The 26,731-nt window shown below is 52.0% G+C and overlaps 2 protein-coding genes across 5 annotated transcripts in view; one reads left to right on the top strand and one right to left on the bottom strand.

The window, feature by feature from the left end:
• LOC123345234 (butyrophilin subfamily 1 member A1-like) overlaps window positions 1-21,361 on the top strand; it is a 36,078-nt gene extending 14,717 nt beyond the window's left edge. Inside the window, exons 6-14 of one of the 4 annotated variants that reach the window (XR_006572757.1) lie at window positions 299-319; window positions 3,429-3,449; window positions 3,988-4,008; window positions 4,457-4,477; window positions 7,031-7,057; window positions 9,481-9,513; window positions 12,244-13,941; window positions 19,951-20,047; window positions 20,934-21,361. Coding sequence is in view for 1 of the 4 variants with exons in the window: in XM_044981962.1 (XP_044837897.1) it covers window positions 299-319; window positions 3,429-3,449; window positions 3,988-4,008; window positions 4,457-4,477; window positions 7,031-7,057; window positions 9,481-9,513; window positions 12,244-12,761 (662 nt within the window). In the remaining 3 variants the exon portion in view is untranslated. Of the gene's footprint in view, window positions 1-298; window positions 320-3,428; window positions 3,450-3,987; window positions 4,009-4,456; window positions 4,478-7,030; window positions 7,058-9,480; window positions 9,514-12,243; window positions 14,909-19,950; window positions 20,048-20,551 lie in introns of those variants that run through there. The other 3 variants (XR_006572756.1, XR_006572758.1, XM_044981962.1) reach the window with 3 other exon arrangements.
• The window catches only part of LOC123345236 (putative selection and upkeep of intraepithelial T-cells protein 1 homolog), an 86,214-nt gene that overhangs the window by 36,656 nt on the left and 22,827 nt on the right, over window positions 1-26,731 (bottom strand). The gene's annotated exons all lie outside the window — the stretch shown is intronic.

The raw sequence follows: 26,731 nt of genomic DNA, 5'->3' as shown, positions 1-26,731 counted from the left end.
CTAACTCTCACTGAAATCAGTGGGAGTTAGGCCCCTAAATGTCTTGAAAAATCAGACCCTAATTCCATAAGGAATTCAAAAATTTCAGAATTGTAAATCCTTCCAGAATTTTAAATAGTCAGTTACAGTTGGACACTTAGCTCGTGTGGCCACAACGTTAGTAAAACATGAATGAAATGTTTGGTATTTAGGGGCCAGGTGTTCATATCATGAAAACACTCCTTTAAATCTCCCATTAACTGAAAATATTCTTCAATAACTTGTATTTACATCTGTTTGCTTTTTTTCGTTTCTTTAGGGAAACATCTTGGAGAAATCAGTAAGTTCAGTTTTTCTCCGCATAGAACCTTTTCCGTTAAGTTGTTTGCTGTTTTATTATTTATGATGATGATTGTTAAAGAGAGATCAATTTGAAAATCACATGAAATATCAGTGATAATGTATTGATAATGATTCAGTATGTGGGTAAGAGGAAATCAGAAAGAAAATGTTCTTTGCAATGTATCTTCTCTGAGAGTGAAATCCACATGGTGCTGGAGGCACCATGACATGGGGGACCAGGAGGACTCTGTGCCCTCAAATGTCCTCTTGCCTCATCTGACCAGTAAATAATTTGGTCCAACATAGATCTTGTGTGTAATTATATTTGAAGAGGAGTTGTTCATTTTTTCATTTAATGTTAAAAGGAAATTGGGATGAGATTAAACCTGATAAATTTCACCCCAACAGGTAATATGAAAGGTTATACACAGTGTTCAACTTTCACAAAACTTAGACAACCGTATATCGAAGAGAAAAATACTCCTAATAATTATTTATGTTTTATTTCTGTTTTTAGGGAAACGTGATACAGAAATCAGTAATTGTTGTGCCCTTTCCTCCAACAAGGAAAACTTTGTACAAATTTGTCTCCTTGTATTTTATTTTCTAAAATGAGAAAAACATGAATGCCCTGATGCTGCACCACTACCATCAATTAGAGCTGTGCCTTGGATTTCAACAAGTGTAGGATCCAACACTAAATGCACAAGTCACAGCACGAAAAGAATGTTGATAATTTTAGTGATGTGACTTGCACTCCAAACGCTCCCAGCAAAGTGAATGGGAACATGTAATATGCAAGGAAGCGGGAATGGACTCTAAGGACAGCTTTTCAAAGGTATTTGGACATCTAATGCCAATTGAAATCAATGGGACTTAGAAACCTAAGTACCTTTAAAAATCTGCCCCTAATTCCTTAAGGAATTCAAAACTTTCAGAACTAAGTCCATGCAATAATCAATTATTTTTTGATACTTTACTCTAGTGTAGACACAAAATGAGTCCAAACATCTACACCCCAAGTTTACAGGCCCTCAGCCCATGTCTTGTGAGCCTAGTTATCTGACATGCATCAATTAGGGGTATTCAGTTGCTATGTAGCCACATCCTAAGGGATTTTGCAGGTGCTCTGTGCCCTGCCTGGGGGTTGGAAAGGGACTCTTCTCCCCAGACCTCAGTTATTTCCACTCACAGTTGGTTGTTCTTAATCAGCCAAGACCCAGAGTTCAGAGGTGCCCTCATATGGCTTCACCTTCCATCCCTGAAGGGTGTGTGTGGAGGGGGAAGGGGCATTGAGCTAGGGTCCACTGCTGCCTTCACCTCTGGAACTGTTTTGCTGCTGCTATCACTGTCACCACTGGCCATAGGTGCCAACAGCCCCAGAGCACCCACAGGGAAAAATTAGTGGGTGCTCTGCACCCACCCACAGCCAAGCTCCCCTATCCCCCTAGTGCATCTCACCCACTGGCAGCCTCGCTGACCAACTCTTCCCCCTCCCTTCCAGTGCCTGCCACAAAACGGCTGTTTCACAGCACTCAGGATGCTCTGGGGAGGAGCGGGGAAGCAGCACGCTTGTGGGAGGAGGTGGGGAAGAGGCAGGGTGTGGTTGGGGACTTCAGGAAGGGGGTGGGGGAAGGGGTGGAGTGGGGGTGGGGCCTGGGGTGGAGCAGGGGGTCTAGTACCCACCGGCCAGAGGGAAAGTCTGCACCTTTGACATTGGCTGCTCACTGCCTCCCATCCCTGCAAAGGGGTGAGGGACATCGAGCAGTGCCGTTGCTGTCTCTGCCACCACTGGCTGATGTCTCTGCCTCTGGTTCTGCTGGTTTTTCTGGTGGTGTTACCTCTGCCATCGCTCAGCTCCACTGCTGTTCTCACGGCTGCTGCTGGCCCCCCACTTCCACTTCTGCAATGGTGCGTTCTGAGGTTCCGCGTCCTACCCAGGGATTCCAGCAGGCCATGACTGCTGCTGCATCTCCATGTTCACTGCAGCCCTGTCCCCAAACTAGGTCTACGACCTGGTCCCTAGGCCTGCTCATCAGTGGTTTCAGCTCTCGCAGTCACTGAATTGAAACAAAGACTCTCCATGAGGTCTAATCAGCTCCGGCTTTAAACATGGGGGAGAGGAAGGGAAGGTCAAATGGTACCTAGGGCTCTCAAAGGGGAATTCATAGCATCAGGCAGGAACACCTGTCCCCACCCCCTCTGATTTTCACTGGGTTTTGGCAGCTTTATCCCCTGCTTAGCCAGTGAGCTTTAATTTAGGGTGTCACTGTGACATACCCACGGTACAATCCAGAGTAAGGGTGGCTGTGTCACCCCCGCCCTGCAACCTGGGTGCTCTATACAATGCTCTGCCTCCTACCTGGACGGCTCACAAACAGCCTCCACTGGGGCTGGATTCTTTAGCTGATTTGCAGATTAAAACCAAGGCCTTAAACTGGCCTTAGAAGGGGACTGAGAGCCAGTGAAGAGACTGGAACATGGGCCTGATGTGTCACTGTGGCCTAAGCCCTGGAGAAGGCCAGCAGCTGCATTAGGTACCAGCTGGAGCCCTCATACTCAGCTGTGGATTCAGTGAACTACAGTAACCCAGCCTGGCGGCGGCTGAGGCAGGGATCACTGTGGCCAGACCCTTGCCCACAGGAAGATGCAGAGTTTCCTAGTGAGCTGGGATGTTTAGACACTGATGCTACATGGTCCCCTGAGCCTAGTGACGGGTCACATAGGACCTGAGTATTTTCACCTCAACTTTGGTGAATGGGTCTGTACAAATTCAATGGAATGAAGGGGAGAGTCTCATCTAGTTCTTCAAAATGTGTCCCTGCTTCTCAATCACTTTGCTCTTGCCTGGGTTCTGCTTAAGCCAGTTGCTCTTCATCCCAGAGCCCTGGTGTTGCTGCTTTTGTAAATCCTTGAGAATAGTCCGTTACTGTTGGACACTTAACTCTAATGTGGCCACATGGCTAGTAAAACATGAATGAAATGTTAGTTATCTAGAGGCTAGGCATTCATATCATGAAAATACTGTCTCCTTTAAAACTGCATTAAATGAAAATATTCTTAAATAACTTGTATTGACATCTGTTTGCTTTATTTCGTTTCTTTAGGGAAACATCTTGGAGAAATCAGTAAGTTCAATTTTTCTCCACACAGAACGTTTTCCATTAAGTTATTTGCTGTTTTATTATTTATGATGATGATTGTTAAAGAGAGATCAATTTGAAAATCACATGAAATATCAGTGATAATGTATTGATGACAATTCAGTATGTGGGTAAGAGGAAATCATAAAGAAAATGTTCTTTGAAATGTATCTTCTCTGAGAGTGAAATCCACATGGTGCTGGAGGCACAATGACATGGGGGACCAGGAGGACTCTGTGCCCTCAAATGTCCTCTTGCCTCATCTGACCAGTAAATAATTTGGTCCAACATGGATCTTGTGTGTAATTATATTTGAGGAAGAGTTGTTAATTTTTTCATTTTATGTTAAAAGGAAATTGGGATGAAATTAAGCCTGATAAATTCCCCCCTCGCCCCGCTCAGGTAATATGAACAGCTAGACACAATGTCCAACTTCCACAAAACTCAGACAGCCGTATATCCAAGAGAAAAATACTCCTAATTATAATTTATATTTATTTCTGGTTTTTTTTTATTATTTTAGGGAAACGTGATGCAGCAATTGGTAAGTGTTGTGCCCTTTTCTCCAACAAGGAAAACTTCGTACAAATTAGGGGTATTCAGTTGCTATGTAGCCACATCCTATGGGACTTTGCAGGTGCTCCGTGCCCTGCCCATGTTTGTCAGAAGGTGGAGATGGATGGTAGGAGAGAGATCACTTGATCATTAACTGTTAGATTCACTCCCTCTGGGGCACCTGGCATTGGCCACTGTCGGTAGACAGGATACTGGGCTAGATGGACCTTTGGTCTGACCCAGTACGGCTGTTTTTATGTTCCTATGTTGGAAAGAGACTCTTCTCCCCGGATCTCAGTGGTTTCCCTGCCCATAGCCTGGATCAATGGGTTTGTGAGGGACAGGCAAGGATGTGTGATGGGAGGCTGGGGTTGATTCCATCCTAGAAGAGATGCACTTAATTAGTGTGTGTGTGTTTCTGATTCTATGTTACCTAGATGATCTTCAAAGAGAACTCGGTAAGTGTTTCTGTTTCTCGAATGCAGCCTTTTCTGTGGTGTTGAAACTCTCTCTGGATCTCTCGATCTCTCACCCTTCTGCCAGGTGGAGTCGGCAGCAACACGGGCTGGGTTCAATGTCAAGGGTTCCTCTTAGCAACACAAACCAGAAAACACTTGAGACCCCACCCAATAATCTGGAGAAATGTAACTCCTGGGTCTCTTTAAGGCTTATAGTAGGACAGCTGTACCACTGCAGCTGCCCTGCAATCAGGTGTCCCGTGTGGCCGCTCTGTACCGACCTCCCACCAGCATAATTCAACCACCCGCAACGAGCGGCAGTAGCTACGTCACTGGGAGAGTGTCTCCCGCCAACACAGCACTGTCCACGCCTGTGCTTTTGTCAGTGAAACTTATGTCAGTCAGGGACATGCTTTTTTCACACCTTAATTGACAAAAGTTTTACTGACAAAAGTGCTGGTGTAGACACAGGATAAGAGACAAAACGTCCCACTCACCTGCCCTGAGTCTGGGTGTAACAAAAGAAAACTTGTATTACAAGGCAAAGGGACCCCAGCATTGTTTTTGGAAAAAACCAGGGCCGTGGTTCGAAAGCATGTAAGCCTGAGCAACCCCCCACTCCACAGTACATTGGGCAATGTTGTTTGCCTCAGTTTCCCACCTTGTCCTGTGAAAATTCAATGAGCAAACGACCTGTAACACCACTCCCCTCTCCTGCCACTGCAGCCCACTCACAGTTGGTTGCTCTCAATCAGCCAAGACCCAGAGTTCAGAAGTGCCCTCGCATGGCTTCTCCTCCCATGCCTGAAAAGCACGGGGGAAGCATTGAGCAAGGCGTCCGCTGTTGCCTCCACATCTACAACTGGCTTGCTGCTGCTGTCATTGTCAGCACTGGCCATAGGTCCCGATAGCCCCGGAGCACCCACAGAGAAAATTAGCGGGTGCTCTGCACCCACCCACAGCCAAGCTCCCCGCAGGGTATTTCACCTACTGGCGGCCTCGCTGACCAACTCTTCCCCCTCCCTCCCAGTGCCTGCTGCAAAACAGCAGTTTCAAGGCACTCAGGATGCTCTGGGAAGGAGGGGGAGGAACAGGGATGCAGCACACCTTGAGGAGCAGGTGAGGAAGAGGCGGGGTGGGGCCTGGGATATGGGGAAGGGGATGGAATGAGGTGGGTCGGGGCAGAACAGGGGTGGGGATTTGGGGAAGGGGGTGGAATTAGGGGGCAGAGCCTGGGGTGGACCAGGGTGTCAAGCACCCACGGGCCAGAGGGGAAGTCGGCACATGTGCCACTGGCTGCTTACTGCCTCCCCCCCTGAAAAAGGGGGAGGGACACTGAGCGATGCCTCTCCTGCCTCTGGAACTGGCTCACTGCAGCGGCTGTTGCTGTCTCTGCCTCCACTGGCTGATGCCTCTGCCGCTGGTTCTGCTGGTTTTTCTGGGGCTGTTACCGCTCACCTCCACTGCTGTTCTCACGGTGCTGCTGGCCCCCCACTGCCACTTCTGCAATGGTGCGTTCTGAGGTTCCACAACCTCCCAGGGATTCCAGCAGGCCATGGCTGCTGAGGCATCTCCATGTTGTTCACTGCAGCCCTGTTCCCACACTAGGTCTATGACCTGGCCCCTAGACCTGCTCATCAGCGGCTTCAGCTCTTGCCATCACTGAACTGAAACAAGGGCTCTCCATGGAGTCCAATCAGCTCTGGCTTTAAACATGGGAGAGGGGAGGGTGGGTCAAATGGTACCTAGGGCTCTCTAAGGGGAATTCATAGCATCAGGCAGGAACACCTGTCCCCACCCGCTCTGATTTTCACTGGGTTTTGGTGTCTCTATCCCCTGCTTAGCCAGTGAGCTTTGATTTAGGGTGTCACTGTGACATACCCAGGGTACAATCCAGACTATGGGGTGGGTGTTTCACCCCCGCCCTGCAACCTCGGTGCTCTATACAATGCTCTGCCTCTGTAGCCTCCTACCTGGACGGCTCACAAACAGCCTCCATTGGGGCTGGATTCTTTAGCTGATTTGCAGATTAAAACCAAGGCCTTAAACTGGCCTCAGAAGGGGACTGTGGGAGCCAGTGAAGGGACTGGAACATGGGCCTGATGTGTCACTGTGGCCTAAGCCCTGGAGAAGGCCGGCAGCTGCATTAGGTACCAGCTGGAGCCTTCACACTCAGCTGTGGATTCACTGATCTACAGTAATCCAGCCTGGCAGAGGCAGGGATCACTGTGGCCAGACCGTTACCCACAGGAAAATGCAGAGTTTTCTAGTGAGCTGGGATGTTTAGACACTACTGCTACCTGGTCACCTAGGCCTAGTGAAGGGTGACATAGGACCTGAGTCTTTGCACCTTGACTTTCGTGAATGGGGCTGTACAAATTCAATGGAATGAAGGGGAGAGTCTCATCTAGTTCTTCAAAATGTGTCCCTGCTTCTGAATCACTTTGCTCTTGCCTGGGTTCAGTGTAAGCCAGCTGCTATTCATCCCAGAGCCCTGGTGTTGCTGTATTTGCTCAGCTGAGTTCTCATCCCTCTCTCTCTGTTTGGTTTCAGACTGGAGAAGAAATGTCGTCTGCCCAGGTAGCTACAGCCCCTATTGCATCGCTGTCTAAAGCTCCCCTGCCCTGAAACTTCCAGTCCCTTTTTCTCATACAGCTAACATTTTGCACTAGCTCTTTGGGGCAGGGACAGCTCTGTACTAAGGTGAAAAGACAAAGGTTTGTGTGGCCAACGTTGTGATTTCGGGTGCCTCAGGAGCTCTTCTGTGCACACTGGGAGCTCAGAGGATTCCCAGCGAGATGCTGTTAGAGTCCCTGATGGGGCTGGAGGCTCAGGGAGGGAGGGGTGGACAAAGGGCTAGACCAGGCCAGGTTAATGTCTAGGCTGCTGGTTTCAATTTTCAGAAGCCCTAACAGGGCTGCATGTGCCCAGAAAGCTGCTGCTGCTACTACTCTAGCCGTGGCATAGGTACATGGCAGCCAGCAGGGGTTAGCACATTCACTGCACACAGACACCCATTGGTCACACATAGAGATAGAGATCCCATCACACCAGGGCCAGTGCAAGGAAGTTTCACGCCCTAGGCGAAACTGCCACCTTGTGCCGCTCCCACCCCCCAAGCCCTGCAGCAGCTCCGCCCCCCCGTGGCACCTCCCCCCCGCCCTGAGGCGCCCCCCCGCGGCAGCTCCCCACCCCCAGGAGCCCTCTGGCACCTCCCCACCCCAGCTCACCTCTGCTCCAGAAGCCCTGCTGTTGCGCCCGTCGCCGGGCTCCTGCCACATGCGCTAAGCAGAGCTGCGGAGCTCTGCCCAGCCGCCGGCACCACTGCCGGCAATGAGAAGAATCACATGGGATGGGGTGGCCGCTGGGAGGGAGAGGGAGTCTGAGCCGCCGGCAGGCAGCCCAGGGGTTCTCTTGGGTCAGCGCACCGCCAGCAGCCCACTGAAAGGCTTTAAAAAAAATATTGGGAGCACAGCTTTTTGGCGCCCCCAAATGTTGGCGCCCTAGGCAACTGCCTAGTTGGCCTAAATGGTAGCACTGGCCCTGCATCACACACTGACTGCACCACCCCCAAACACACAGCGGGATCCAAGCTGCATGAGGAGCCAGGGAGGCCAGCAAGGGCCCAGAGAGAGCTCTGGAATTCCTTGGGGAAGATGGGGCAGGAGAGGAGGGGTACGGGGAGGGGTAAGGTTAGGGGGTGGGAGAGGAATAGAGAGATGCCCAGGGGGTAGGAGTGGTCCCTGTGAGGAACGATGATTCTTCCAGGGGGCCACAGCTCAGGTTGACTATTCAAGTCCAGTGAAGACTGTGAGGCAGTTCAGAGGGACCTACTCTCCCACCCCCACCCCAAGCTGTGTGAAAGGGAAACATGGTGGGATATGAAGTGCACTGGTGATAAATGAACGTACCATGGAGGGAAAAAATTGAACAACTCATTCACATTACAGGGTTTGAAAATAAGTGCATCAGCAGCTCAGTAATGCAACCGGGAATTCAGTGTGTTCAGCTTGACAAAAACCTCTGGTCACTGCACAGCTCTGGGGAAAAGGTCAAACAAAATATGAGAATCCATAAAAATGAGCTGGTGAATGACATGGAAATATTATACAGCCATTATGTAAATCAGTGGTTTGCCCTCATCTGGAGCACTGTGTTGGGTACCGCTCACCCCATCTCAGAAAGGATATCATCGAAGAAATTGGGGGCTCAGAGAGAGGCAATGAGAATCAGCATGAGGAGAGAGTGAAAAAATTGGGAATTTTTACCTTTAAAAGAGAGGAGTGAGAGGGGACATGATGCAAGTACAGAATATTGCACAAACCCCATGAACAGAATATGATTTAGGCTGCAATGTTGAAGACTTGAGAGTTAGGAAATGCTGGTTTTATGTTTGCCTGTACACCATTAATTCTCACCCCTTGTGCATCCATCCTGGGCAGTGAAAGAATGAGGCGGGGTCCTGTGTCAAAAAACAGTGTGTGATCTTGTAACTTGAGATTGTATCATAATGCACACACATGGGTCACTGGCTAAGGAAAAAAGAGTCTTGAAATTGTAGCCGCTGACAGAGAAATGCTCGCACGTGTATTTGGGGACTGTTTACTTGATGCTGAACTCTGGAACGTATCTTTTCCCCAGTGTAACATTTTATACACATAAAGACCCACTCAGTCGTTCCCAGAATGCTTGACATTTCCAGACTGTCGGGTTTGGTTTGGGCCCCCCGGTGCCACCCCATCCCCCTTAGCGTGATGGTGCGTGTGAGGTTATGCCACATGGGGGATGCCATTTTTCAGATATGGAGGGGGCAGAGTGATGTCCCCCATCCAGCACTGGACAAAATCACATCCATTTTAACATCTGTGCTGGACAGCGGACAAACCTCTCAAACAGAGGCCTGTCTATTTTAATCCCGGACGAGTGGCCTCCCTCTCTACAACACTAATTTCTGTTAATGTGCTTGTTCAGATGAGCTCTCATCTCTGATTCTGTGTTTCCAGGGCTGGGAAGTTCTGCGCCACCTGTACAGGAAGGTAACTGAAGTTCAGATTCTATCATTGTGCCAATCTCAGCGGCTATTAGAACGTTTTGCTGCTTTCCCCTGACTGTGGCCATGGGAGGAGAGTTCGTTGCTCAGGGCAGAGCTCACAAGCATCCTGCATTTCACAGCACGGGAGGGGAGGGAGGTTGTGTAGCCATGGCCGGACACACAGCAGTAAATCCAGACACTATTGTGTCTACTCCTCCTGTCCCTCCTCTGCCTTCATGTGCAGTGCGACCTGCAGAGCTTCCTGGGCCCACCGCCCAGCCTGGCTGCACAGCCACTGACATGTGCCAGCCCCTAGCACAGGGCCAAAGACACAGCTCCTTCTCCCCCCAGCTCCCCAGGGCTGTCCCTGCTCACAACCCCCTCCCTGCCTGAGGCCCTGGGGGACAGAGCCACGGGCTGTGGAACAGGAGCAAACTGAATTCTGGGTCTGTTAAATGCCCAGTAACTGAGGATTAACAATTCAGAGTTTGGAAACTGAGGAAATGACGTGTAAATGGTAAAATTCAGAGATTAGAGAGAGAGAAACAAAGATATTTCAAGTGACAAAACAGGGAGGTGAGGAAATAAAATGTGCCCAGTGCCGAGAACCCTGGTGCTAGAGCACAGAAAGAGCCCAGGGGGAAAGTCATGAGAGTGCAGAGGGGGACACATCGGGATTTGGAAGGGCCCAGAAGACTGAGGGATGGGGCAGCGTCTGGAAGGGTCTGGAGGGCCGGCACTGCCTGGGATGAACAGGAGGGTGGGGAGAGCAGCAGGTCGTCAGCTGAATGGGGCTGGTGTGGAGGCAGTAGGAGTGGGGGCAGGTGGAAGGGCCTGGAGGTTTGGTAATGGTGGTTGCTTGGAGGGAACAGGCAGGTGAGTTGCTGTTTTCACACTCACAGCAAATTCTCTGTAACCTTTCACGTCCTGCTGCCCTGGGTCTCCCCTGCCCCATCTCCTCCTCATCCAATATGGTTTTCTCTCCCCTCTGGGATCCCTTCCTTCATGTCTCCATTCACCTCTCTGCTTGCTCTCCCTCCTTCCCCTCCCGCTCCTTCTCCCCCAACACTCCCCTTGCTCTCACGTAGGCTGAGGGTGCAGGGCTGGGATGTGTCTGTTCTCTCCCCCCAGTGATGATCTCTCTCAGCTGGGAATATGGGGTTTAAAATGGGAATCTGGAGGGAGAGGTGAGGCGGGTCAGTGAGCACTGAGCAGAAGGAGCTGTTTCTCACCACTCTGTGGCCCCCCATCCCTCCGACATGTGGGTCTCTAGTCCCCTCCCTGGAGAGATGTGCAGCAGGACAGGAAAGAGCCTGAGTCCCAGACCTGGCTCAAGTGACCCTTTTGCTGCAGGGCCCATCTCTGCCAGGGGTGTGACCAGTGGTGAGCTGGAGCCGGTTCCCACCGGTTTGTGGGAACTGGTTGTTAAATTTAGAAGCCCATTTAGACCAGTTGTCCCGCCAGGGACAACCGGTTCGAAAAGAGCTTTTAAATTTAACAAAAGCTCTAGCAGCTTCCTGTCCTTCCCCCAGCCCCAGCTCACCTAACTCCGCCTCTGCTTCTGAATGCTCCTCCAGCTTCTCCCCTTCCCCAGCTTCCCGCGAATCAGCTATTCGCACGGGAAGCCTGAGAGGTCTGAGAAGGAAGCAGCGGCTTCCCCCAGGTGAACTGGGGCAGGGGTGCGAGCGGGAGGAGGCCTCCAGGCACCGCAGGGCTCCAGCCTGGCCCCCAACCCTGGGCGGCGCGGCTCCGGCCCGGCCCCGGGGTCCGGCCCCGACCTCGACCGAGCGGCGCGGCTCCGGCCCGGCCCCGGGGTCCGACCTCAACTGAGCGGCGCGGCTCCGGCCCGGCCCCGGGGTCTGTCCCTGACCTCGGCCGGGCGGCGTGGCTCCGGCCCGGCCCCGGGGTCCAGCCATGAGGTTCCTGCCCGGCTCCCGGGTCCGGCCCTGACCTCGGCCGGAAGGCGCGGCTCCTGCCCGGCTCCCGGGTCCAGTCGCGACCTCGGCCGGGCGGCGCAGCTCCTGCCCAGCTCCTGGGCCCAGTCCCGGCTGAGCGCCCTTCACTCCGGCTGAGCGGCTCTGGTCCCAGCCCCGGCCCAGCCTCCACCTCCAGGCAGCGTGGTAAGGAGGCAGGGAGTAGGGAGGGGATGGTGTTGGGGGGTGGATTAGTGTCGGGGCGGTCAGAGGGCAGGGAACAGGGGGATTGAACGGGGACAAGGGTCCTGGGGGCGGCAGTCAGGAAGGAGCAGGGGTTGGATGGGGTGGTGGGAGGCAGTCAGGGGTAGGGGTTCCAGGGGCTGTCAGGGGACAGAGAGAAGGGGTGTTTGGGTGGGGCAGGGGTCCCGGGGTGCCATCAGGAATGAGAGAAGGAGTTGGATGGGGTGGCAGGTGGCAATCAGGGGACAGGTAAGGGGGTGAATGGGGCAGAGGTCCTGGGGGGGGGCTGTCAAGGAACGTGGGGGGTTGGATGGGGCAGGAGTCCGGGGGGGGGCATGACCCCCTTGTGGGGTGAGGCAGAGGGAACCAGTTAATATTTTGGCAGCTCATCACTGGGTGTGACTCTCCCCTGCACTGTGCTGACATCTCACAGCTGGTCCCCATTCAGAGCTGATGGGTAAATCCTGCAGGAAGGAGATTGAGTCACTCCCCAGCTGGGGCAGATTCTGTCACTGACACCGTCAAACCCTCCCCCAGGGCTGAGCTCTGCCCCTAACACTCTGATTCTCTCTCCCCAGCGAATGTGACTCTGGATCCAGACACGGCTCATCCCCACCTCGTCCTGTCTGAGGATTGGAAAAGTGTGAGATGGGGTGACACACGGCTGGATCTGCCTGACACCCCTGAGAGATTTGACACTGAGCCCTGTGTGCTGGGCTGTGAGGGATTCACCTCGGGGAGACATTGCTGGGAGGTGGAGGTGGAAATGGGAGCTGGGCAATGCTGGGCTGTGGGGGTGGCCAGAGAGTCTGTGGGGAGGAAGGGAGGGATCAGCCTCAGCCCTGAGGGGGGGATCTGGGCTGTGGAGTGGGACTGGGATCATTTCCAGGCTCTCACCTCCCCTGAGACCCCCCTGCCCCTGATCCGGGTCCCCAGCAGGATCCGGGTTTGTCTGGACTGTGACCGGGGGCAGGTGACATTTATTGATGCTGGTGACGAGGCCCCGATCTTCACTTTCCCGCCAGGCTCCGTCCCTGGGGAGAGAATCCGACCTTGGCTCTGGGTGTGGAAATCCCAGCTCAGCCTGTGTCCCTGAGACAGGCAGCAGAGGCAGAAACCGAAAATCAACCTCTCTAGCCTCATGGACCCAAGTGTCTATGACCTTGGAGGACTCCCGTCTACCCAGCCCCTGGCTCCTCATCTCTATGGCTGTTGGAAGCACCTCCCGCTCCCTCTCTGCAGCCTCAGGGATGGGGGGAGGAGGGGGAAGAACCCCTGGGGCTACAGGAGGGGCCCTGAGGGGCAGAGGTTGGGGCTGGGCTGGGGGTGGCACTAACAGCTGGGCAGGGGACAGGCGGAGGTGGGGGTGGCAGGGACCCAGCATTGATCAATCAGGGTTTGGGGAGAAGCAGCAGCAGCCTGGAGCGTTTTGTACAGATCTGTGTCCTTAGATCTCACTGGGGGCTCCCAGCCGGGGATCAGCACGAGGGGAAGGGATAAGATCAGGGAAAGAAGAGAGCAGCCGAGGGGGATGATCTGTGACAGGGAGGAGAGACACAGGGAAATAAAGACGGATGGAAAGTGAGGCTAGAACAATGATGAATAGAAAAGGACGGTATGGAAGGAAAGGGAACGTGAGCAGGATGGGGAAATTTATTACATGTTACTGAAAGTTAGACTGTAACTCATTAATTCCCTATATTAATTTCTGGCCATTGGTGCTATCTTAGTGCCATAAAGAAAACTGTTCTCAGTAGCTGGGGATCTCCTTGCCGTGCTGTAGTTATTGAAGCTCCTTCTGAGCTCCTTTTAATTTGCACCCTGGGCTGGCTCCAGGCACCAGCAAAGGAAGCAGGTGCCTGGGGCGGCCAATAGAAAGGAGCGTCAGTGCGTCAGTTGTGGGGGCGGCACGTCCAGATTGGCGGCAGCAGCACTTCAGCAGTGGCTCAATCTTCAGTGTTTGGCGGCAATTCAGCAGCGGGTCCTTCATTCACTGTCTGCCTCTTCGGTGGCAGCTCAATCGGGTTCTTCCTTTTATCTTTTTCTTTTTTTTCACCACTTGGGTTAGCAAAAAAGCTGGAGCCGGCACTGATTGCACCTCTAGGAAGAGAGTTTGGGTTTTACTGTGATGTGCCACTAACCAGCCTGTGCTTGCATCTGTCCTGTGCATACCCATGTCAATCAGGAATTGCTCAGCTGTTCTCTGCGGAGCGGTGAATGGTTGCACAGGGGGCAATCCGTGAAGGGACTCGGGTGTTGCAATGCTGAGAATCACAGTGAGTAACTTTTAGGCAGCGAGAAAATCACAGGAACAGCGACATTATGACCCTCAGAGCTGAGTTGGGGTCTAAACTCCCTAGACAATGCCAATCTATGGGTAACACAGGCACCGCAGTAGGCAGGGAGCCATGTAAGCTGGCCAATGGGAAATGCCGACAAGGGGGGAAGTGGTGCCCTAAGCCACACCCCTCTCATGGATAGGTGCCTAAATCTGGGCTGCAGAGGGGTGTGTGTCTTTGCTTAGCAACCCACAAACAGGAACCCACCGTCTGACGTCCGGGGCCTCCAGTCGTGGCAGCTGCAAGTGCCTGGTAGTGGTGGCAGCAGCTGGGAGCCCCAGGCCCTTTGAAATTGCCCCAGCAGGCTGCAGGGCTCCTAGGTGCACATGCTGGATGGGTGCAGTGGCACATTAGGGGAAGGAAAAGCCCCCGACCCTGGCAGGAGCTGCACTGAGCAGGGGTGAGGAGAAGCAGCCCTGGACACTGGCTGCTGGGTGGGGGCAGGGGAAGTCCCAGACCGTGACAAAGGCCATTCAGGGTGGGTGGGAGAAACCCTGGACCACAGCAGGAGCCACACTGGAGGGGTGGGGGGGAGCAGCCCATGACCCCAGCAGAAGATGGGCTGATGCCCCACCCCCATGGAGCTGGCCTGAGCCCCTCCATCTCCCGTGCCCCCTGCGTGGAGCCCAAACTACTCACCTTGGTATCTCCGTTTCCCCCATCATCACACAGCCATGAAGGGATTCAGCCTAGGAGGCAGGTGGTATCTAGGGCATCCAGAGGTGAAGTGACTTTCCCAATACTAAGCAGGGAGTCAGTGGCAGAGCAGAGAACCAAACCGAGGACACCTGAGCCCCAGGCCTGTGCTTGAACCACTAGGCCACCCTTCCTACCTGAGGAGGGGCAACCTCCTCTGCGGGCACTAGACAGAGCTCCCAGGGGGTGGGGAGCAGAGAGAGATGAGGCACAGAGTGAACACAGTGTCTTTACACAGGGGTGTCAGTGAAGGCAGCTTGTAGCTGAGTGTAATGATTTTAATACACTGTAATTCATGGTAATGTAATGCTGTAGTTCATTGCTATTTTAATAATGACATTGCTATGATACCAGTGATAGACACATTCAATAACTAGAATATGAAGGAAGTGTGTGTACAAATATGCTGGAAATTGCCATTTTGGACAGGAAGACTGAGCCAAACACATACACCTCACCCTTAAAGCAGGAGGGACAGAAAGGAGTTGGCAGGAGGCACTTGGCAGAGGGGACCTAGGGGGCAGAGCGGGGGAGGAAGAGGTGGAGTCGGGGCTTGGCCTTCGGGAAGGGGGCAGAGCCGAGAGGGGGCACCCACCGGCAAAACCAAAATTCAGCACCTATGGCAGATGGGATGATATCGGTGGTGGCAGCGAAGGCAGCCGGGTGGGCATGTGGAAGCCCTGGCCATGCCAGGAGAGCGCACCCAGCAGCTCGCTGGGCACCAGCCTGCACAGGTGCAGCACCACCCAAATGTCAGATGGGTCCACGTGGGCGCAGCTTGTGCATGCGGGCACCAGCGGGGGCCCATTGAGTGTTCCGCCCTGGCGTCCAGAATTGCTGTTGTTGGGCCTGGGGGGACTGTGCTCATGTCCTGCTTGGGGCCCACAGCCCAGCTCCCTGCGCATTCCCATAGCTTGTCCTCTGTGTCCGTTCCCCTTTCTGTTCACTGTGCTGTTTTAGATCAACAATGACACTCGTTTAGGGGGCTTCCCTTGGGTAACAGAGAGATTTACGCTCTGAATTCTCACTGGCACGGTGCTTTAAAAATCTTAAGCAGCCCAGCCCCCCACAATCATGAGGTTTAATAATAACAATATAGTAACTATTAGTATTATTTTATTTGCCTTTTGATTTCTCAGAGCTTTACACTGCACTGCGGTGAAATTTTTAAGTGTTTCTGTGTAACAAAGAGAACTAGATACTTCCTTTGTTTAGAAAACAAAAGCCAAGAGTCTCACCTCCTCACATGCTTCCAGGAGCTGGAGCTTCATCAAACACACCAAATATCACAAGACTCATGATAAAATCATGAAAGTTGGTGATGCGGCAGGCCCTTTCCACTGGGACAAGCAGCGTTAGTGTAAACGAGAATCAGGTCTTGAAAACACTGATTCCAGTTTAACCCAGCTTTTAGCCTGAGAGTTTATCACCACCAGGCTTGGAAGAATTTATGAAGAAATTATTTCTTCATAAATGTTGGCAAACGTTGCTTTTGCTGTCTACACACAAACCAGTTAAAAAATATTTCAATTGATAATAAATGAAAATTACAGATACGCAAAGTAAGGACAAGGCTGCTTGAGAACTTATTCGAGTTTGACTGAAGGCCAGTGACTCTGCATCTTTTGACAGGTGATGTGACCATCTGTGTTTTCATGGTTATAAAGCTTCAACTTTTTGAATCTCGGTGTCTGCTGCCATTAAATCATTGTGGTCTGACTTGCTATTGATGTATTCCCCCTCCCCCAATTTCCCACAAGTGTAAAAACTAAAATTGAGAACAATTGGAAGGAAATGCTAAACCCAGAGTTTTGTGGAATTGTGAAAATTTACCTTAACGAGCATTGAAAAAATGCTTAAAATTAGCTGCAATGCTATCTGTTAATTTTACATATATATAAAATGAATTCTGCCAAGCCTGACTATTCTTCCTTAGACACACACACTGCTCGCTCAAGGGCACTGCAATAGGCGGATGCTCCCCAGCCACAGAGCCCTGGGGCACATGTCACACAAACACCTGCAGGCTGCAATGTTCCCGGGGGCTCCTCCCCGCTCAGCAGCAGCCGAGTCAGTCCCAGGAAGGGAAACACCCGGCGGCTGCTGCAGGAGCTGCCAAGGCAGAGCCCGGCCGGCCTCGCGCGGCTTCTCTCCTGCAGCGAATGTTGCCGGTTCTGGGGCTGCCCCTGGGAGCGGGGCTTCTGCCATTTCTGTTGGTTGGTTTTTAATTTCCCTCCCGAGAGCGTGATTGGCTCCCGGTTACCCAATCGCCTTTAAAAAAGCTTTAAAGGGGTGTTACTGTACCTGCGCGATTTTTGGTCTCGCTTTCGCGATCCCCCAGCTGCTGCTGGACCCGTTCCTCGCTTTTCCTGTAGCGCCACATGGCTGCTGCGGGCGCCTGGCTCGGGTGCAGGGACCTTGACTTGTTGAGGGGCTACCGAGTGCGCCCCGCCCCCCTTCTGCACCCACCCCCAGCCCTTGGCTGCCCCTGGCTCGCTGCAGGGGGGTTGTGGGTTGCGGGGGTGGGAGGAGAAATAGCTGTAGCTGCAGCGGGGCAGCATTGATTTACCTGCCCCTACCCGGCTCGCCTGGCAGTTGCAGTGCACGGGGGGGGGGACACAGAGGCTGTCAGGGGGAAGGGCAGGCAGAGGCTACAGCAGGATTTGGGGGAGTTGAGGGGGGATTGGCCTGGCTGGGGCAGGGCAGTGGCTCAACTAGGTTGTTGTGGGGAGGGGAGTGGCACCCACTGTCCTGTGCTAATTATTGGTCAGTCTTTGGGCATCTGGGGTGCTCTAGCTGTGGGAGGGGTCTGTAATGGCTGTGTGTGTGTGTTAGGTCAGTTCAGAGTGGGAATGATTTATAAATATGGAAGCAGGAAATCTGCCTGCCCCCCCCACTCCCCCGCCACAGAGAATATTGTTCCCCTAGGAGGAGAGTTTGGTGTTTACTGGGATGTGTCACTTTCCAGCCTGTGCAGCTCCTGGCCACAGGTATCTGGTTAAAGCAACCAGCTGCTCTCTCTATCCTGGCCACAGGGAATGATGGAATACCTGGGACAGCAGGCAGCCTCTCTCCAGCTGAGGAAGAGCCATTAATAGAAACCTTTCCACCCCAAAGCAAAGGGAGCAGGAGGTGGCAGCCCTGGAGGGAGAGTCTCTCCCTAAATACAGAAACAGGGAGAAGCATCCAGGAAAGAACCCCCCTTAGCCCAAGGCAAAGGGATGTGACAGCCCTGAGGGGGCGACCTCTCCATTCATGTTTGAATTTAATATTTCAGACCTGTAGAAATATTCACCAGAACCCACATGGTCATAGTTAAGGTGTTTGGATGTTGGGCCTTGAGAAGGTTTCTATTTAGTGGTGTGTGCGTGTGAATCTCACATCTGGTTAGGTACCACCGGACTGTGGTAAGGGGAATCCAAGCATCTGAGCCCCAGGATGCCCAGAGAAGTCAAGACTCTGGCACCAGAACAAAGCCCATCTACTGCTCCAATCTTGGGGTCCCAGGGCACATTCTTTGGGACTCTCCCCCATCTGAGGTGTGAAACCCGCTGCCTAACCCCCTGGTGCAGAGCTGACCTTCCAGACTCCCATGTGCTTAAACACACCATCTCCCAGAACTCCACGCCAAGGTGAGAGCCTTCCTGTTTCAGCTGAACTCTCTCTGGAGGCACGCAGTAGTTGTGAAGCATTTCACACACAGAGAGAGACTCTTTGCACAAGTCTAACACGCCATTGCTCTTTCACTTAACCAGATAAAGCACAAGAGAGTTCAGATCATGTAACACAAAATGATGAACTTAACTGCAGTGCCCCTCACTAGCCAGGGCCAGCTTTAGGCCGATTCGCCCAATTTCCCGGATCGGGCCCTGTGCCTTAGGTACTTCTTTAATTATTTTTTTAACTCACCCGGTGGCGGTCCGCTCCAGTGGTCTTTGGCAGCATTTTGGCGGCGGGGGGAGTCCTTCGGTGCCACGGAAGACCAGGGCCGCCCAGAGGGGGGGGCAAAGGGGGCAATTTGCCCCGGGCCCTGGGCTCCGCAGGGGCCCCCCAAGAGAAGAGCGGAGGCTCCCGCCTCCGCCCCTCTCCTGGAGCCTCAGCGCATCAAGCGCCGAGTCTCCGGCCGAGCCCCTGAGCCCCGCCCCGCCCCAATCCGAGTGGTGAGGGGGCGGAGCTGGGAGCTCCAACGGGGCCTGAGCCCCGCCCCGCTCAGAGCGGCGTGGGGAGAGGGCGGGGCTGTGAGCTCCGGGCTGAGCTCCCAGCCCCGCCTCCTCACCACGCGGCTGAGCGGGACGGAGCTCAGGCCCCGCCGGAGACGCGCTCGGGTAAGAGGCTGAGGCTGGGGCTGGGGAGAAGCGGGACCCGCCGCCGCCGAAGCGCAGCCAGGTCTTCGGCGGCGGGGGGGCCCCTTCTGTTCTGGGACCTGCCGCCAAAGTGCCCCGAAGACCCGCGGCGGGGACCCCCCCCGCCACTGAATTACCGCCGAAGACCAGGCTGCCCTTCGGCGGTGGGTCCCGCTTCGGCGGTAATTCGGCGGCGGGGGGCTCCCGCCGCGGGTCTTCGGGACACTTTGGCGGCGGGTCCCGGAACAGAAGGGCCCCCCGCCGCCGAAGACCCCAGACCCCCGGAATCCTCTGGGCGGCCCTGCGGAAGACCCAGAGCGGACCCCCCCCCCCCGCCGCCGCCGAAGTGCTGCCGAAGCCCCGGACCGCCGCCGGGTATTCGAATTGAGCCCCGCAGTTAATAAAGCCGGCCCGGTCACTAGCTCACCCTTCCCTTAGGAGTCCTGGGGGCCATCTGAGCCTAGGAAAGCAGGCAGAGCCCCCAGCCTCATGAACCTGCTGCATGCTGGGGGACTTTGCTCTCTCCTTCTGAGTTGGAGACAAAGAGTGAGATCCAGGAAGGGACTCAGGTATTATAATGCTGAAAGTCGCCGTGTCTAAATTGCAGCTTCCTAGAAAATCACTGGAATGACACTGTGAGCCTCAAAGCCTGAGTGTTGGAGAGATGTAAGTGCCTTAGAATGGGTGACACAGAAGCCAGCGTGCTGGGCAGGGAGCTGCCTAAACCAGTCAGTGGGAGATGCTGAGCAGAGGGGAATTGAACAGGGAGTCCAGGCCCCTCACTCAGCTTTGTGGATTGCAGGTCTGTTCCTGTGACTCTCTAGAGCCCCCGTCTCTTGATAAATGTTGTTTGTGAGGTAAATGCCCCAAAATACAGAAAATTCAGAAGCCATTTCTATCTTCTTAGGATCAGATTTGGAGCTGTTTGAGGAGTTTGAAGAAAGAGGGAGATGAGAAATTGGTGTTTAACTACGGTGGGGAGAAGGAAAACCCAGGAACTGCTGGTAGGTGCCATTGTTACTCACCAATAAACCTGCACAGGGATGTTATCAATGCTCAGATCTCTGTGAGTAACAGGAGAGTAACAGCGAGTAACATGCTCCTTGTGAAAGGCTATTTATTGTTGCCTCTGTGCAAAGCAATTTCTGTTCTGGCTTAATGGAAACTAAACAGGAGAAAGGAGAATGGAGGAAATTATATTTACCTACTGAATAATCCAAATAGTTTTCTTTAAAACATGAACAATTTGAACAATCTCTATTAGAAATCTCAATTTCTCTGCAGCTAAAGCCCTCCATAATTACAGCATGTTGACATTTTTCATGCAGAAATGTCTCTCACCTGAAAGTGTGGCTTCAGCAAAATCAGGGTTTCCCTAGAAATGTTGCTTTCTACAACATTATGCTAGATTCTGATCAGGAGACTCAACATGTAATTGCAAACAGTTAAATTATTTCAATTTCCATCTAAAATGTCCGTCCACATTTTCTGTTTCTACATTTCTGCAGGGAAACATTACAGGATATTTCATTCTGGGAAACATCTTAACCCCTGGAGCTCAGCATCAGCTCATTTATGTTAAGGGTGAAAGATCAAGCTACAACACATAATGTGAAAATTTATTTCATGATGAAATAGAAAGATCTCCAAAAATGTCATGTCCAAGAATAATCTAGAGATCATGCAGCCACGAAACCACTTCAAGCCAGGGGGTGCTGCATCCCCAGTACCCTCATTCCAGTACTTAAAACTTATTTTTACAGGCTCTGTGTCTGACTGAAAATAGTTCTTAGACCAAGAGTCCTGGGCAGTGTTTGAAACCCAGACATTGACGCATCAGGACATTGAAAGTGAAATGAATTAAAACTGTAGAACTGATTTTTTTTTCAGCATCTACACTTAGGTAAATGGAGAAAGTAAAGCACAGCCAGCCTGCAAGAGCCGTGCTGCAGAACAGAAAACCTGGAATCGTTCCCTGCTAGGAAGAAACAAGCATGAGCTGCCACCGCTACAGATATTGCTTAAATTACACTAAAACTTTCCAATCTTTTTACAGAAGCTGCTTCTTACAATCTATATGTATCACTAACTGCTTCAGATAGCACATTTCTACACGTAGCAATTTCACATACAATATAGTGCAAGAAACTGCTACTTGTCAGCATTTGCTACATCAGGTAACAGTTTAATACCATAATATCGGAATGTGAGGCCGGTAGCACATTCCTACGAGGTGCAGTATCCTTCACTACACCCGTCAGAGGCTGGCTCCACATGGAGCGAAACCAAACAGGCTGTGGAGCACACAGCCCCTCCTCTGCAGCTTGCTGGCGACGGCGGGGGGGGGGGGGGCGGGCAGGGGAGGGACTCTGCCTGCTGGAGGCCAAGGGGCACAGCTAAATCAGGCCCCAGAGCCCTCTGCGTGAAGGGAAGGAAGGGGAGGGAGGAAAAATCCCAGATGCCCCCCAACCACTTTGCACCCTTGGCGATCGCCTAGTTTGCCTAGAGGTTGCACCGGCTCTGCATGGAGTGAAAGTTATAGATGCAGCAGGCATTATATAATAATACATGAAGAGAAGGGAGTTACCTCACAAGTGGAGAACCAGTGTTGACAGGGCCAATGCGATCAGGGTGGACGTGGTCCATTCCCAATAATAGATGAGGAAGTGTCAATTCCAGGAGAAGCAAAGCTGTTTCTGTAATGAGCCAGCCACTCCTAGTCCCTAGTCAAGCCCAAATTAATGGGGTTAATTTTGCAAATGAATTTTAGTTCTGCTGTTTCTCTTGCAAGTCTGTTTCTGGAGTTTTTTTGTTCAAGAACAGTGACTTTTACATCTGTTATAGAATGTCCAGGGAGATTGAAGCGTTCACCTACTGGCTTTTGTACGTTACCATTCCTGATGTCCGATTTGTGTCCATTTATTCTTTTATGTAGGGACTGTCCGGTTTGGCCAATGTACCTGGCAGAGGGGCATTGCTGGCACACGATGGCATATAGTAGACGTGCAGGTGAATGAGCCCTTGATGGTGTGGCTGATGTGCCTGGATCCTCTGATGGTGTCACCAGAGAAGATCTGGGGACAGAGAAAAGGCAACGAGGTTTGCTACAGGGATTGGTTCCTGGGTTAGTGTTTCTGTGGTGTGGCATGTAGTTGCTGGCGGACTCCTTGTTGTTTTTGTGGATACAGAGTAACACAGCTAACCCTGATACTTGACACCATGCAAGGCGCTAACTTTATACATTTTATTAATAACAATAATTGGATATTATAAAGGTAGAATAAAATGTAGTAGACTTTGATCTGAAAGAATGAAGGAAGGAAGTGACAGTGTATTGTGTATAATGTATGTGATTTATTTTAAGATCCATGCTATGTTGTGCAAAGTGAAAACAGTAACAATGTCAACACTGTCAGGTTATTCATTTATTTTTATTAAATATGTATTCTAAATAATAAAATTAATAAATTTTCAAGCCAAATGTGTATTAATTCTAATGAACAATGCCACATTATGCAGTATTAATTTTTGAAAGTTTATAATAAGCGATGCTCTGGGGGGAAAGTAGGGGGGAGGGGGGTGCAAGGTGGAAGTTTTGCCTAGGGCACAAAATATCCTTGCACCGGCCCTGCTCAGCAGGGGTCTTATACTTCCTGCTGCAAGCTGCTCCACTCTCCTTCTGGCTGCTGTGCAATCTACAAGGGAAAGGAGCTATTACTGTGTAAATGTACCTATCTGTATTGATTCACAATCAAAGGCCTTCACTGGCTTTCTAAATGGCAGGAAAGCAATTCACTGGGAGCGTGGTTCTTATCAATATGTCTTCCCTCCCTACAGTCTGTGATCTGCAGCCAGCATCTTGACTGGCAGCGGCGCCCCCAAATCTTGGCGCCCTAGGCGGCTGCCTAGTTTTCCTAGTGGTTGCACTGGCCCTGCTAAGGAAGAATAGTCAGGCTTGGCAGAATTCATTGATATATATATATATATATATATATATATATATATATATATATATATATATATATATATATATATATATTGTGATGGGGCAAGGCCAGATGGCTACAGTAAAGTAGTGAGGAACAGGTATGTTAGCCCCAGGCTAAACAAATCCCTGGTACCATGGTAACCAAATGGCAGTTGCTCCAGGTTAATCAAGACACCTGTGGCCAATTAAGATCCTTCTAGAAGGCAGTGGAGATAGCTAGATTGATTGGGACACCTGAAGCCAATCAAGGGCTGGCTGGAACTAGTTAAAAGCCTCCGGGCTAGTAAGTGAGGTGTGGGTGGCAGGAGCTGTGTTGTTGGAGGAATGAAGCAGGAGAAAGCTGTCTCAGGGTATGGCTACACTGGCGATTTGCAGCGCTGGAAAGCCTCCACCAGCGCTGCAATTAGTAAGTGGCCACACCTGCAAGGCACTTCCAGCGCTGCAACTCCCTGGCTGCAGCGCTGGCCGAACACCCCTCTCGGCATGGGGAATAAGGATTCCAGCGCTGGTGCTGCAGCGCTGGTCATCAAGTGTGGCCACACACCAGCGCTGTGATTGGCCTCCAGGGTATAAGGATGTATCCCAGAATGCCTGTTCAGGCACTCTGCTCAACAGGTCAGACTCTACTTCCCTGGCCTCAGGTGACCCGCCCTTTAAATGCCCCGGGAATTTTAAAAATCCCCTTCCTGTTTGCTCAGCCAGGTATGGAATGCAATCAGTGAATCTTTACAGGTGACCATGCCTCCACGTGGCAAACGAGCCCCAGCATGGAGCAATGGCGAGCTGATGGACCTCATCAGTGTTTGGGGGGAGGAATCTGTGCAGGCACAGCTGCGCTCTAGCCGTAAGAATTATGATACCTTTGCCCAGGTATCGAGAGCCATGATGGAAAGGGGCCATGAGCGTGACGCGGTGCAGTGCAGGGTAAAAGTAAAGGAGCTGCGGAGTGCCTATTGCAAAGCACGTGAGGGGAACCGCAGATCCGGCAGTGCCCCCACGACCTGCCGGTTTTACAAGGAGCTGGATGCGATTTATGGGGGTGACCCCTCTGTAAATCCAAGGACCACGATGGACAGTTCAGAGCCGGTAGAGGAGGGGGAGGGGGAAGGGGAGGCAGACAGTGAGGCTACTGTGGTGGGGGAAGCCAGCCCGGAGGAGGCATGCAGTCAGGAGCTCTTCTCAAGCCAGGAGGAAGCTAGCCAGTCGCAGCCCCTGGAACTTGGTGCAGAAGAATCACAGGAGCAGGTCCCAGGTAAGCAGCTTTTATTGCAATGCAAAGGTTTTGGGAGAGGAGGGGGGATGGTATGGCTGCATGCCTGCATGCCTAGACATGGAATATCCCATTGATGTGGTCTATCACGTCGCAGTAATCTGCCTCTGTAATCTCTTCAAAAGTTTCTACAAGAGCATAGGCAATTTGCGTGACCAAGTTTAAAGGGAGAGCCATTGTGGTCCCTGTCCCATTCAGGCTAATGTGTCCGCGCCACTGTTCCAGGAGGGGTGGGGGAACCATGCTTGCACAGAGGCACGCTGCATAAGGACCCGGGCGGAATCCGCATTGTTGTAGGAGACCCTCCCTTGCTTCTTTGGTAACCTGCAGAAGGGAGATATCTTCCAGTATTAACTCCTGTGGGAAATGGAGGGAGTGTTTCAGTGCTGGTTTCCCCAACTGCATAGCGCGGCAGGCAGGAACCCCAGGAACCCCAGGGTTAACAAAGCCCCGAAACAGGCAGCCTAGCCATGAAGCAAGAAGCACCCTGCTCGAGCAGACCGCGGAAGGAAACCCCAGGGTTAATTCCTGAGGGAGATGGAAGTGCTGCGTTTAACAAAGCCCCAGCACCCTGCTCGAGCACACCGCGGAAGGAAACCCCAGGGTTAATTCCTGAGGGAGATGGAGGTGCTGCGTTTAACAAAGCACCAGCACCCTGCTCGAGCAGACTGCGGAAGGAAACCCCAGGGTTAATTCCTTAGGGAGATGGAGGTGCTGCGTTTAACAAAGCACCAGCACCCTGCTCGAGCACACCGCGGAAGGAAACCCCAGGGTTAATTCCTGAGGGAGATGGAAGTGCTGCGTTTAACAAAGCCCCAGCACCCTGCTTGAGCACACCGCGGAAGGAAACCCCAGGGTTAATTCCTGAGGGAGATGGAGGTGCTGCGTTTAACAAAGCACCAGCACCCTGCTCGAGCACACCGCGGAAGGAAACCCCAGGGTTAATTCCTGAGGGAGATGGAGGTGCTGCGTTTAACAAAGCACCAGCACCCTGCTCGAGCACACCGCGGAAGGAAACCCCAGGGTTAATTACCATTACCATTTCTGGGAGGCTGTGAATTCTCTAGCAGTTGCTGAAATGTGTGAGGAATGCTTGTGAGACTTTAAAATAACTTCAGATTATACACAATGGAAGCTCTCTTAAAATGTATCATTTGCTGTATTTTTACAGTGACCTTGAGTAGTCCTGGGCCAGTCTTATCAGTGACTGAAAGAAAGCTGCAAAACCTGAGGAGGAAACCGAACAAGAGCAAAGAAGAACTGGTGAAGGCAGTTATGAACCAGTGTGCAACAGAGAATAAAAATGCGCAGGAATGGAGAGAAAAGATGCATCACTGGAGGCAAACAGAAAGCAGGAGAAAGGCGTTGACGCTGAAGAAAACCACGAGGCAGCTTATAAACCTCATTGCGCGCCAAACAGACTGTATGCAGTCAGTGGTAGCAATGCAGGCAGAGCACTACCGTGCCAAACCCCCACCCTCCCAAACCTCTTTCCCCTATGCACCAATGTCAGCTCCAAGTCCCGTTCCCCAGCATCCAGGTTCTTACCTACACCATCACCAGCTGCCCCCGACACCTGTACGGTCTCCTATGAGCCCAGAGAACTACGACCCTTACCCTCTGCACTCAACCCCCATCACCATGCAACAGTACAATCCTGAGGTGCACAGCACTCCTGGCAGTACATATGAAAAACTATGAATGTACAGTTCAACAACCAACCCCCATGCCCGTGTACTTCCTTTTTTTTAAATAAATGATTTCTTTGATTATGAATCAGTTTTTATTATTGCATAAAGTGAAAGATAACAAACCCCAATGAAAACACAGGTAACAAACATCAAGGAAAACACAGGCACTTAAAAGCACTGTAACCAGTGCACGTCACTCCTGGTCAAGGCAAAAAAACATTACTGTTGGCTTTCAGCCTCAAATTTCTCCCTCAAGGCATCCCTAATCCTTGTTGCCCTGTGGTGGGCGTCTCTAGTAGCCCTGCTGTCTGGCTGTGCAAATTCAGCCTCCAGGACTTGCACCTCGTTGGTCCATGCCTGGCTGAATGCTTCACCCTTCCCTTCACAAATATTATGGAGGGTACAGCACGCGGATATAACCGCAGGGATGCTGCTTTCCCCCAAGTCTAGCTTCCCATATAGACATCTCCAGCGAGCTTTTAAACGGCCAAAAGCACACTCCACAGTCATTCGGCATCGGCTCAGCCTGTAGTTGAAACGGTCCTGGCTCCTGTTCAGCTTCCCTGTATATGGTTTCATGAGCCAAGGCATTAATGGGTAAGCGGGGTCCCCAAGGATCACAATGGGCATTTCAACGTCCCTTACTGTGATCTTTCGGTCTGGGAAAAATGTACCTTCCTGCATCTTCCTGAACAGGCCACTGTTCCGAAAGATGCGTGCATCATGCACTTTTCCAGGC

Source organism: Mauremys mutica, chromosome 12 (genome assembly GCF_020497125.1).
Source record: "Mauremys mutica isolate MM-2020 ecotype Southern chromosome 12, ASM2049712v1, whole genome shotgun sequence".
Classification (NCBI taxonomy): Eukaryota; Metazoa; Chordata; order Testudines; family Geoemydidae; genus Mauremys; species Mauremys mutica.
Note: the sequence above shows the minus strand (reverse complement) of the source record. Positions and strands in the feature narration are given on the sequence as shown.